This window comes from Pan troglodytes, chromosome 23 (genome assembly GCF_028858775.2).
Source record: "Pan troglodytes isolate AG18354 chromosome 23, NHGRI_mPanTro3-v2.0_pri, whole genome shotgun sequence".
Taxonomy (NCBI): Eukaryota; Metazoa; Chordata; class Mammalia; order Primates; family Hominidae; genus Pan; species Pan troglodytes.
Genome location: NC_086016.1, coordinates 42,502,684 through 42,516,195, shown reverse-complemented (window position 1 = coordinate 42,516,195; position 13,512 = coordinate 42,502,684). Strand labels below are relative to the sequence as shown.

At 40.8% G+C, this 13,512-nt stretch overlaps 1 protein-coding gene across 12 annotated transcripts in view; it reads left to right on the top strand.

Annotated features, from left to right (window-relative positions):
* The window catches only part of MRTFA (myocardin related transcription factor A), a 224,572-nt gene that overhangs the window by 115,878 nt on the left and 95,182 nt on the right, over window positions 1-13,512 (top strand). For 5 of the 12 annotated variants that reach the window (XM_063807876.1, XM_063807873.1, XM_063807872.1 and 2 more), the window contains one exon: window positions 2,073-2,221. The exons of the other annotated variants lie outside the window; for them this stretch is intronic. Coding sequence is in view for 4 of the 5 variants with exons in the window: in XM_063807873.1 (XP_063663943.1) it covers window positions 2,200-2,221 (22 nt within the window). In the remaining variant the exon portion in view is untranslated. The remainder of the gene's footprint in view (window positions 1-2,072; window positions 2,222-13,512) is intronic. 12 annotated transcript variants of the gene reach the window in all.

Sequence of the window (13,512 nt, the reverse complement as noted above, 5' to 3'; positions counted from 1 at the left end):
AATACTAAAATACAAAAATTGGCCAGGCGTGGTAGCGGGCACACATAGTCCCAGCTACTTGGGAAGCTGAGGCAGGAGAATTGCTTGAACCCAGGAGGCAGAGGTTGCAGTGAGCCAAGATTGCACCCCTGCATTCCAGCCTGGGTGACAGAGTGAGACTCTGTCTCATAATTAATTAATTAATTAATTAATTCAGGCTGTGGGATACTGCTCAGCAACTTTTAAAAAGGGTCAAATTTTAAACGTTTTAGAAATAAAACACCCTGAACGACTCTTGAGAATTACTCTGAGTGAAAAAAGCCAATCCTAAAATGTTACATATTGTATGATTCTATTTATATAACATTCTTGAAATGACAAAATTATAGATATGAAGCACAGATTGGTTCTTCATATTGTCAGGGCCTATGGATGGTGTGGGGCTGAAAGTAGATGTGGCTATAGAAGGTCAATGTGAGGGATCCTCAGGGTGATGGAAATGTGTATGTTGACTAACAGTGCCAGTATTCTGGTTGTAATATTGTACGGTAGTTTTGCAAGATGTTATCATTGGAGGGAACTGAGTAAAGGATACATGAGCTCTTTGTATTATTTATTATGTGAATCTATAATTATCTCAGAATGAAAAGTTTATACATGAGCTGTTTATTATTTCTTATTATGTGAATCTATAATTATCTCAGAATGAAAAGTTTAAAAACTACAATTTGGCAGCTTTTTAAAAAGTTAAACATAGATCCTGTGACCTAGCAATTCTACTTCTAGATATATATCCTAGAAAACTGAAAACATTTGTCTGTGTATTTTTACACAGACAAATGTTCATAGCAGCTTTTTCAAAATAGCTAAAAAGTGGAAACAACCCACATGTCTTTCAGTTGATGAATAAACAAAATATGGTATATCCATACAATGGAATATTATTCACTCATAAAAAGAAATCACTGTTGATATATGTTATAAAATGAATGAACCTTGGCCTTGTGTGGTGGCTTATGCCTATAATCCCAGTACTTTGGGAGGCCAAGGCAGGTGGATTGCTTGAGCCCAGGAGTTTGAGACCAGCCTGGGCAACATGGCGAAACCTTTGTCTTCTAAAAATACAGAAAAATTAGCCAGGCTGGTGGCGTGTGCCTATAGTCTTAGCTACTCGGGAGGCTGAGGCACAACAGTCGCTTGAACCTGGGAGATGGAGGTTGCGGTGAACGGGGATCAAGCCACTTGCACTCTAGCCTGGGTGACAGAACGAGACTCAGTCTTAAAAAAAAAAAATGATGAACCTTAAAAACATTTTCCAAATGAAAGGAGATAGACATAAAAGGCCACATATTGTGTGATTCCATTTAAATGAAATGTCCAGAACAGGAAATGGAGAATGACTGCTGATGGATACAGGGTTTATTTTTGGGGCAATGAAAATGTTCTGGAATTAGTTGCGATAAACTATAGAATTATGCACTTTGAATGGTTGAATTTTATAGTATGTGAATTGTATCTCAATTTTTTAAATTGTGTGAGGAAAAAAATTCAGGTTTCTCTAGAGTGACAGCAGATCAGTGATTGCCTGGGGCTGGAAGTGGAAGGAGAAATTGAATACAAAGGGACACAAGAAAACCCTAGGGATGAAAATATATCTCTTTATTGTCGTGGTTATACAGGCATATGCAATTTTCAGACGCTTTGAATTGTACACTAGGTGAAGTTTATTGTGTCTGAATTGAAGTTCAATAAAGTTAGTTTTTAAAACTTATAATAAAATTATCTCTAGTTGTTGTAAGCTTAAAATGACCTTTAGGTTAAAATTATCTTATCTCTTATTAATTATAAGGCCAACAACTATTGCAAAAATTACCTCATAGAGTCTGACTTCCGTTGCTAGTTTCTATCCAGTTTCCGAAGTGAAACTAGATTGATCACTTTCACTCAGACTTTGCTCTTAGGCGTTTGTACTAGCCTGACTCCATTATTGTACTTTTCAGAACCCATGAGTGGGTGTGATTGTTATAACATTTTTTTTAAGTTTATGGAACATTCTGTTGCTTTTATTTCTTTTTTGCTTTTATGTACAACAGAAAAATGTCTCAAATTGGGTATAACAAATCAGCGTGATTGCCTTTCACCTCCACTTTGGAGTGCTTTGAGCCAGTTTGGACACAAGGAGGTTGGAGTTAAAATGACTCCTGAAGGAAGTAAGCAAGCATGAGAAGAGAGGGCAGCACTGGTAGGTAACGCTAAAACAACATCGCCTTCATCTCTCAACCCTGATCTCTTTCCAAGAATTGAGCTGACTAAATGAAATATTACACAAAACCCTCCAAGGTTTGAGAAGAGTCCTAGAGGGTAGTCTCTAAGTGAGAAGGACCATCTCTATAGGTGGCCCTGAGTTTTATCCCCAAATTTCCTTCTACGCCATGTACCCATCCTCACTCATTTTTCGGGTCCCACCAAGCCTAAACTCAGGGGTAGTTTTCCATTTAAAATTCTGCCTCACAGGTGGACACATCTTTTTTATTGTTTCCCTTAAGCACAGATTAGACTAACTTTATTAAAAGAGACCATGCAGGAGCATCCCTTGAGACCGGGAGGCAGAGGTTGCGGTGAGCCAAGATCCTGCCACTACACTCTGGCTTGGGCGACAGAGTGAGACCCTGCTTCAAAAAAAAAACCCAAAAACAAACAAAACCACCACCACCACCAAAAGCCTCCAAAACAAAAATCACAAAAACATAAAAGAGACATATGTCTAGAATATCGAATTCTAAGTGGATTTTGTAAGAATTCCAGCAAAAATAAATATATTTAAAATGATAATAGCTAACACTTAGAGTTTACAGTGCATGAAGAGGAAAGACAGACACTGGTTTTTTTTTTTTTTTTTTTGGAGACAGAGTCTCACTCTGTCGCCCAGGCTGGAGTGCAGTGGCACGATCTTGGCTCACTGCAACCTACGCATCCCGGGTTCACGCCATTCTCCTTCCTCAGCTTCCTGAGAAGCTGGGACTACGGGTGCCCGCCACCACACCCAGCTAATTTTTTTTGTATTTTTAGTAGAGACGGGGTTTCACCTTGTTAGCCAGGATGATCTCGATCTTCTGACTTTGTGATCCGCCCACCTCGGCCTCCCAAAGTGCTGGCATTACAGGTGTGAGCCACCGTGCCTGGCCTGTTTTGTTTTTTTCTGTACTCTACTACTCCTTTCAACACTCCACCTCTGATGACATCAGATGTGTAGGTTTTGTTTTTTTTTTTCCCTCACCAACAACCAATTCTCCAACCATCTGGTCACCAACTGGATATTCTACAATTTAACTCAATTATGACATTAATTCCCTGGAGTTAGTGCAGACCCCCACAGGTTAAGGGCTCAGGCCCACAAGATTTCCCTGAACTTCAGATGCCAATCGATAGTGGTGGGTCCTCGGGTTATCCACAACTTCTGTCTGAGTTGGCTACAAATCAGAGGTTTCCACAAGCCTCTCCTCAGGTTGGATCATTTGCTAGAACGACTCACAGAACTTATGAAGGCCCTTTACTTAAATTTGTCAATTTATTATAAAGGATAAAACTCAGGAACAGTCAAATGGGAGAGAAGCATAGGGTGTGCTATGAGGGGGTTATGTGATGCTCCCATGCCTTCTCTGGGCATACGACCCCCACAACACCATCTGGGTTTATCAGTCTGGAAGCTCTCCAAACCCTGTCCTTTTTGGTTTCTATGGAGTCTTCATCATGTAGGCATGATTAATGACATCATTGGCCATTGATGAGTAGGTCAATCTCCAGCCCCTCTTGCATCCCCAGAAGTCAGAGTATGGTGGGGCTGCAAGTTCTAATCCTCTAATCACATGATTGTTTTCCCTGGCAACCAGCCCTCATCCATAAGGGCTTTCCAAAGTCAGCTCATTAACATAAACTCAGGTTTGGTTGAAAGGGACCTGTTATGAATAACAAAAGACGACTCCTTTTACCTTTGTTATTCTTAGGAAATTTCAAGGTCCAATTTTAGGACCTCGGTGCCAGGAGTGAAGACGAAGACCAAATATATATTTATTATAAATCACAACATTGCAATGTGGCAGACCGTGTACCAAGCTCCTTACGTATATTAACTCTTACTCTTTGCAACAACTGTGTGAGATGGGTGCTCTTATCCCATTTTACGGCTAAGATTGTACCCAGCTGGCCTGGGTTAAGAATCTGTGCTCTTTACCACTATACTATATTGCCTTTCATGTGAACTTCAAGCCCTTTTTCGGACCCTGTATGTTAGCTGTTGATAGGCTGTTCTAACTTGTCTAGGTTCCTTTGCTCCATTCTCCCAGTACTTAGCCTACCTGACTTTTTAGTCCCCCTTCCCTTCCTGTTTTATCTTTCCCTGCCAGAACACTACAATGTAAATGTAAAAAACAAAAAAACCCTCCAACTTTTTCTTCTTTTAGAATATGTATTTTAAGGGGCCAGGCACAGTGACTCACACCTGTAATCCCAGCACTTTGGGATGCCGAGGCAGGAGGATTGCTTGAGTCCAGGAGCTCTAGAACAGCCTGGGCAACATAGTGAGACTGCCATCTCTACAAATAATGAAAAATTAGCCAGGCGTGGCAGTGCACACCTATAGTCCCAGCTGCTTGGGAGGCTGGGGCAGGAGAATTGCTTGAGCCCAGAAATTCGAGGCTGCCGTGAGCTGTGATTGCACCACTGCACTCCAGCCTGGGTGACAGAGTGAGAGCCTGTCTCAAAAAAAGGAAAAAAAAAAAAAGAAAAAAATTATGTTGTCCTAGACCTTCTTTCTGCATAGGAATGGCCTTCTTTTTTAAAAAATAAATTTGACATTTAAAAAAAGCTCTTGTACGCTGAGCCCTAACCTTTGCATAGAAGCTTCCTTGTTTTTAACTGTGACTGTTGTACCTGTTCACAAGGATTAGAAGGGATGCTGTTTTGAATTAGTCTAGTAATATTTCTGACTCTATACCTATGGCCAAAACCAGTGTCATATGCTTGAAACTAAGCAAAACTTCTAGCGTGTCTTGCCATAAACGTACATTAGACATTTTTTCCATTGTAGCTAATAGTTTCTGTGGGTTGGAATTAAAATTAAACCTGTATGTATATCTTTAGAGTAGGAACATTTGCTGTGTGAAGGTCCTTGTTGGCTCTGGTAAGAAAGAAGTTCCCTTGCTTATTCTCTTCCTTCTCTTCTGAGAAGGCTTTCAGAAACTTTTTTCTTTTTTTTTTTCTTTTTCCTTTTTCCTTTTTTTTTTTTCCTTGAGGCAGTCCCTCGCTCTGTGTCCCAGGCTGGAGTGTGATGGTGTAATCTTGGCTCACTGCAACCCCCACCTGCCAGGTTCAAGTGATTCTCCTGTCTCAGCCTCCCAAATAGCTGCGACTACAAGGCACCTGCCATCACAGCCGGCTAATTTTTGTATTTTTAGTAGAGGCAGGATTTTGCCACGTTGCGCAGGCTGGCCTCGAACTCCTGACCTCAAGTGATCCACCCACCTTGACCTCCCAAAAGTGTTGGGATTACAGGCATGAGCCACCGTGCCTAGCCCAGAAACTTCTTAACAGCTGAGTTTTATATCAGCTAAGTCAGTCCTTGAGATGTTTGCAAATAATCTTCCATTGCTTTATCCTGAAGATCCTCTTGCATGTAGGCTTTTGGTCAACCGATTCAATGTTACTAAATATATGTTTAATCCCAACTAAGGTAGGTAGTTTGGATGTTTTTAGAAAAGTTTGAATTTGAGGAAATAGTATATATATGTGTGTGTGTGTGTACAGAATTTGTCACGTGCTAGATGTTGCGTGGAAGTTGTTTGAGAATCTACTGAAAATGTGGTCGCCATCTGCACAGGGATTATATTCTGGTTTAGGTAGTTCAGAATAAGGGGTTAAATAATATCTAGTCCTGCAGTCAATATTTGTCCTTATATACTAGTAGGCGAGTTTCCTGATATGCATGGCTGCATTTTCTCTGTTCCTGCCTACCTCTTCAACTTTACCTGCTGCTGTTTTCTCTTTGCTTTCTAGGTTCCATCTGCCTCTCTGTTTTCTAGGTTCCTCTGCCACCTGAGTTCAAACGATTCTCGTGCCCCAGCCACCCAGGTAGCTGGGATTACAGGTGCATGCCACCACGCCCAGCCAGTTTTTGTATTTTTAGTAGAGATGGGGTTTTGCTCTGTTGCCAGGCTGATCTCCAACTCCTGGCCTCAAGTGATCCACCTGACTCGGCCTCCCAAAGCGCTGGGATTACAGGCATGAGCCACCACACCCGGCCTAGTGTGTGATTATTTTATGAGATTTTTGGGGGGTTTTAAATGTATATTTTTCTCACTAGACTGTAAATGCTATAAAGGCAGGTGTCTTATTTTTATTGTTTTAGCATTTTATATCCAGGATTTTATTAGGGTGCTTGATACATAGTAAATGCTGAGTAAACATATGTTAATGAATGAAATAAATGAATATGAAATATTGGAGAAGGCCGGGCGCAGTGGCTCAGGCCTGTAATCCCAGCACTTTGGGTGGGTGAGGCAGGTGGATCACAAGGTCAGGAGTTGGAGACCAGCCTGGCCAATATGGTGAAACCTCGTCTCTACTAAAAATACAAAAAGTAGCCAGGCATGGTGCTGCTTGCCTGTAGTCCCAGCTACTCGGGAGGCTGAGGCGGGAGAATCGTTTGAACCCAGAAGGTGGAGGTTGCAGTGAGCCAAGATTGTGCCACTGCACTCCAGCCTGGGCGACAGAGTGAGACTCTGTCTCAAAAAAAAAAAAAAAAGGAAGAAATATTGGAGAAATTGAGGAGAAACCATTTCATTCTGTGTCCAGGTCCTTCAACCCAACTATTTCTCCAAAGAAATGTTTCCCTGAAGAGCATGTACAAACCGTTCCTTTGTAAGAGGTAGGAAGGGCTGGGCCTGGTGGCTCACGTCTGTAATCTCAGCACTTTGGGAGGCCGAAGCGGGTGGATCACTTGAGGTCAGGAGTTTGAGACCAGCCTGGCTAACATGGTGAAACCCTGTCTCCACTAAAAAAAAACATACAAAAATTACCCGGGTGTGGTGGCTTGCATCTATAATCCCAGCCACTCAGGAGGCTGAAGCAGAGAATCGCTTGAACCCGGGAGGTGGAGCTTGCAGTGCACCAAGTTCATGCCATCGCACTCCAGCCTGGGCGACAGAGTGAGACTCTGACTCAAAAAAAAAAAAAAAAAAAAAAATGTAGGAGGGACATTTTTGTTTTTGGCCATCTGTAACTCCCCCCTCCCCACCATTCATTTTAAGAAACATGATTCTCAATTCTTAGGAAATTATAAAGATATATAAACCACAGTTTTCATATCCACATTCCTGAATGGATACACCTCTCCCCAGAGTTGAATCAGAGATTTCTCTTTTTAACTTTTATTATTTATTTATTTAATTATGTATTTATTTGTAGAGATGGGATCTTGCTCTGTTGCCCAGGCTGGAGTGCAGTGGCGTGATCTTGGCTCACTGCCAACCTGGGTTCAAGCGATTCTCTTGCCTCAGCCTCCCGAGTACATGGGACTGCAGGCACATGCCACCATGTCTGGCTAATTTTTTTGTATTTTTTAGTAGGGATGGGGTTTTGCCGTGTTAGCCAGTCTGTTCTCTATCTCTTCACCTCACTCAGGTGATCTGCCTGCCTCAGCCTCCCAAAGTGTTGGGATTACAGGTGTGAGCCACTGTGCCTGGCCTCTTTTTAACTTAAAAAAAAAAAAAAAAAATTATTACTTTAACTAGAGACAGGCTCTCGCTGTGTTGCCCAGGCTGGTCTCAAACTCCTGGCTCAAGTGATTCTTCTGCCTCAGCCTCCCAAAAATGCTAGGATTACAAATGTGAGCCATCACGCCCAGCCCAAAAGTTGTCTCTTATTAAGGAGCTAGCACATATTTAAAAGCACTACATATTTTGCCTTACTGATTAGTGATTTTATTTTTTTATTAATGTACTTAGTTTTGTTCAGGATTTGGAGATCATTGTGGCATATTTAAGTCAAAGGACTCATTTTTTTTTTTAAATGGCAAGCATTTTGTTTTTTCCTTTTCTTTTTTTCTTTTTCTTTTTTTTTTTTTTTTGAGATGGAGTCTTCGCTCTTGTTGCCCAGGCTGCAGTGCAATGGTGTGATCTTGGCTCACTGCAACCTCTGCCTCCTGGGTTTAAGTGATTCTCCTGCCTTAGCCTCCCAAATAGCTGGGATTACAGGCACACACCACCATGCCCAGCTAATTTTTGTATTTTTAGTAGAGATGGGGTTTCACCATGTTGGCCAGGCTGGTCTCGAACTCCTGATCTTAGGTGATCCACCCGCCTTGGCCTCCTAAAGTGGTGGGATTATAGGCGTGAGCCACCGTGCCAGGCCTGCAAGAAGTTTAACAGCTCAAACTCAAACCAAGAGTGTTAGTGTTTTAATATTTCTGCTTCTTGTCCGTTAATTCTTACCTCCTGCATCTCAGAATACTTCTAAGGTTTCTAAGATTGACACTTTTTGTGAGAGATTTGGTACTCCTGAACACTTTTGGCTTAGAGTACTCAGTTTCAAAAATTGTTTTCATAAGCTCATCAGATGGCTTTAAACTTGGTGTGGTGGTAGTGGGATGAAAGTGCCACAAACAGACTTCACTCCTTGTAAAACTTTCCTTTCTTCTAATTATTTTGTTACTTTAAGCTTTCTAAATTGTCTGTGTTACCTAGAAATTTCTTTTCATAGCAAAATAGTTACATAAAATAAAATTTAGAGAATTTATAGTTTAACAAATGTTCTTAACTAATCATGATAAAGATGGATCAGTTAAAGTTTACAAATTACTTTTAAGATGCACATTGCGAAGTGGTGGTGTTATGGGTATGAATTTCTTAGCTTTTCAGGATGTCATCCTTTTAGCCCTGTAGCTAAAACTCAAGAGGCTACATGTTCAACCATAAAACATTAGCCTCTGCCAACATTACATCAGCTCCACAAAACCTCACTGGCTAATTATCCCTTGGGACTAGGACATGGATTTGGCAGCTTGTGAAAGCTGCTTTTTCCAATTTCTCCCTTACTGGCTGTGACATATCCCAAAGGAATGAAGTTGAGAAATAATCATCTTTCGAAAGCTCTCAACCTCTCATTCCCACAGTGGTTCTCATGGTTAGGGATAGATGATCCTTTCTTCCACTTGAGGAATCCCTTTAGCTTATGATGTATTCTTTCAGTAGTAACCAAGGTACCCTGAGTGGAAGGATGATGGCAAGGATCCTCATTAGGTATGTTTCTAGGTGATTGTCTATAAGGAATTTAATGCTTCTGTTAGGATCTTCTTTATATTACCAAAATTGAAGAAGCTGGAAGACCAGCATTGGGACCCATGTGTGGTTATCATCTGTGTCCATTGACATTTGCTGTAAGAATTAGTATTGCTCATTTAACATCTCCTTTTGATGAGCACCTGTAAAACAACTTTTTTGAGGACACTCTTGGATAGCAAAAAGAACTGTATGATCTTAATCTCTTTTAGCCTCAGTTTATTTCTCCTAAAATAAAGATATGGTACTTGGCCTTATTTTCCTCACAAGGGACCGTAAGGATGGAAGGAGATGACACATATGAACTAATTTCATAGTGACCTACTAGTCACCCTATATAGTGGGCCCATTCTAGGCCTCATCTCACCTGTTCTATGTTCCCTCCTCGTTCTGTACTACTTAGGATTTTTCACATAATCTTGGTTTACCTAAGCATAAAATAAATATATTGGAAAAGTATTGGATAGTGCACAGCCTTAAAAGGAAGGCTGGATAACACAGTTCAGAAAATGAGCAGAAACTGAGTAAGGCAAGACATAGTAAAGACCATGTAATGGGATCAGTTGGCTGAGGACTCTATCTAGCACTGCTTGCTGGACCTTCTCTGCCACTGCTGCTGGCCTGGTCTCCCATGAACATCTGTTACTATTGGCACTGCCACCAGTAGGCACTTGCCACAGTGCCATGAATAATTTCTGATTATATTTTCCACCTTTGTGTTATTCTTTCAATATTCAAAGATCTACATAGGAGGATCTGATTGACTTGGGTTATATATTTGTGAACTAGATGCCAGGGAACAGAGAGAGGGAATTTCTGTTACTGTCAGTTCCTGTAGTGGGAAAAGGTGACTGCCTTCCCCCGTCTTAGAATTTCCTCCAAATAGGAAAGGTATTCACATGTGATACGTGTATATGTATCTATATCCCTGACCGGTTTACTGAGTTCTAGATTCAGTTAATCCACTAATTCTTCCCACCTGGACATCTAAATGACTAGTGTGCACTTAAAACTGATATCGCTATTCTCGGTGACTACTCCCAACCTGCATTCCCTAATTTATAGTGCCAGTTGCCCTAGCCAGAAAATTAGGAGTCAGTCTCAATTCCTCCTTTCTTGTCGTACTTGTCATATCTATTTGACTTGTGAGTTCTCTAGATTTTACCTCTACCTTGACTTCTTATATTTTGTCTCTCTGCCCTATATCATGTTGTCAGCATTTTTCTCTGTGGTTTCAGGGGACTTGTTATTGGGCTCCCTGGCTATAGTTCAACTCTCCTCCAATCTGTCCATTCAGCTGCCAAGATACTTTCGCTAACTACCAATTCTAATCATTTTCTTTCTCCTGCTCAGAATTCTTCCATTTCTTGTGGGGTAAAACTTAAGCTATTTTATTTGTCTGGTCTCTGACTATGTGGTTATCTCATATCACTTCCAAACTCACAGTCCCCAGCAGTACTGACCAGCTTTTGGTTCCCAGAACACTTTGTGCTTTTTTAAAAAAAAGCACATATATTCCTTTGCATATAACCGTTCGTCTTTCTGCTTGCCAGCCTTCTGGCCTCACTTCAAGGGCTGTCTCTTCTGAGATGTGTGCTGTCTTTGATTCCCCCAGAAACTTCAGTGCCCCTTCTGCTGTGCTCTCCTTATGTTTACTGCATACCACCAAAGACTGATTGTTTGCTGTATTTTCATTCCTAGCAGGTCTCATTGTTAGAAGTATGGCCCCTTTAAAGCAGGGGTGGTATCCAATTTCTGTATTCCCAGTTCCTAACACATAGCAGGTACATAATAATTTTTATTTAATGATTCAGTGAAAGCACTTTGAGAAGTAAAGCACTGTACACATGATATTTTCATCACTGGCATTTTCTTGTAAGCATTTAGGACCTTTTGAACTCTAAAATTCTGTTTTGTATTAATCTGTTTCTGGAGAACATTTCGGGTTTTATTTCAATCAATTATTTATCTGCAGGTGGCCAGAGGTTCAAGAACCCTACCAGCCCCTCACATGAGCTTGCCTTCTTTGTGATCAGCCTTATATATTCCTTCACCGAGAAGTTGCTTAAATGTACTTTCCTTTAGTTTTCCCAGCCTCTCACCTAATGTACATTTTAATCCTGAATCATGATTTGCTTAATGTGTGACACCATTCCTTACCCCCAGCCACTAATTCAATCAGTTTACTTTAGTTGTCCTAGTTACCGTAAATTATACAGTGGCTGGGACCTTACACTGTATTGGTACTCCAGAGACTATCTAGAGAATCTGGAGACATATCTGTCAATTTGACTGGATTGCTGGTTCTGCAATTCTTTTTCTCTCATCCCACAGCTCTCATTTGGGTTCTGTACTCCCACTGGGGGCCTTGGCAGAGCAAACAGTATTAACTTCACTTTTTTTTTTTTTTTTTTTTTTAAAGTACTTGGCTGCTGTTTCTTGATTTACTGCAGTGGGAAGAATACGTTTTGATTTTTTTTTTTTTTTTTTTTTTGTCTTGTTCCTCCCTCTGAGGGAGCCTGCGTCATTGAGAAATGTTTAACCTCATGGCCTTGCACTGGGGCTGGAAATTTGCCTAAGGGAACTTGAAGTTGGCAGTATTTTTTCTCAAATTCCTCCTTATGAGGAGGGGGATTTCAGCAAGACCTGCCCAAACAGGAAGATGTTGGGAAATTTTTAGTAGCAAAGCTGTTGCCATTAGATTACTGAAAGTATTTGAAGAGTTTTCTGGAGATAAGCTTAGGTATTTTGAATTTCCACTAGGAGAAAGCAGTAGCTTCTATCAGGTATAAACAAAAATTCAGGCCGAGAAACTTAGCTTTTCAGTTGTGTGGTATGTTGTTATCAGAAAACTTTGACCAGCTGGATGAGAAAGAGAAGCTTACCAGAAAGTTTAGAAACTCTCACTTAGGGAAAATAGCCTCAGGCTGAGGCAAACCTCTTTCGGCTATGGGGAGAATTTGGCTTTTTATCAATCCTGGATTATCCTAAGAGTAGGTCATAACAGGGATATTTTTGACAAATCTTTCTTTCAAATACTTAATGATATTGGCATTATATTCTGTTTACAAAATACTTAGTTGACACAAACAAGATATTTGCCCAGTAAGAGTTAGAATGGATGATCTTTTGTGCCCAAAAGTGATTTCCCTAATAGGGGAAGGTGTGAACCAGGAAATATTTAGAATGTGACCACCTCTGCTTATTTTAATCTTTGTATCACAGATGAGGAAAAGTTGTATAGTTGTTTGCCAGTATGAAATTATAAGCTGAGCAGGCACTGGACCCTGGCAAAGGAAGAATTGTATAGTTAAACAATTTGTGGCAGCTTTGTGACTTCCTCGAAAATTGGAAATAATTACTCAGTACTAAATACAAATACAAGCATTCCTGCCCACTCTAAAAGATACTGTCTGCCATCTTTTCTTTCTGTGCAGTGTATTTTCTGCTGTTAGCATGGATGTTTGAGGGTTGAGCTGTTGATACCAGCACCTTGTTAAAAGCTACCGTGAACACAAAGCATATGATAATCTTAGAAACCAAGTTCTTTTTTTTTTTTTTTTGGTAGAGGCAGAGTCTCGCTATGTTGCCCAGGCTGGTCCTGAGCTCAAGTGATTCTCCTGTTTTGGCCTCCAAAATTGTTGGGATTACAGGTGTGAGCCACCATGCCCAGCCAGAAGCCAGACTCTTACTTTGCAAAAAAAAAGTACCCTCAAACCACAGTTACAATGGAAAGAACATATTACTAACATTCTTCCACCTTAAAGAAACTTCCACTTGAGAGACAACCTCAATTGTGAAGCCAAAGATTTCAATATGAACAGAATACATTATATCCATAGAAAGTGGTAATGAGTCTAAATGAATCCTTTTTTTTTTTGGAGACGGAGTCTGTCTCTGTTGCCCAGGCTGGAGTGCACTGGCATGATCTCAGCTCACTGCAACCTCTGCTTCCCGAGTTCAAACAATTCTCCTGCCTCAGCCTCCTGAGTAGCTGAAATTACAGGCATGCACCACCACGCCCAGCTAGTTTTTTTGTACTTTTAGTAGACATGGGGTTTCACCATGTTGGTCAGGCTGGTCTTGAACTCCTGACCTCAAATGATCTGCCCACCTCGGCCTCCCAAAGTGCTGGAATTACAGGCATGAACCACTGTGCCCAGCACGTAAATAAATATTATTGGGAATAGACAAACACATT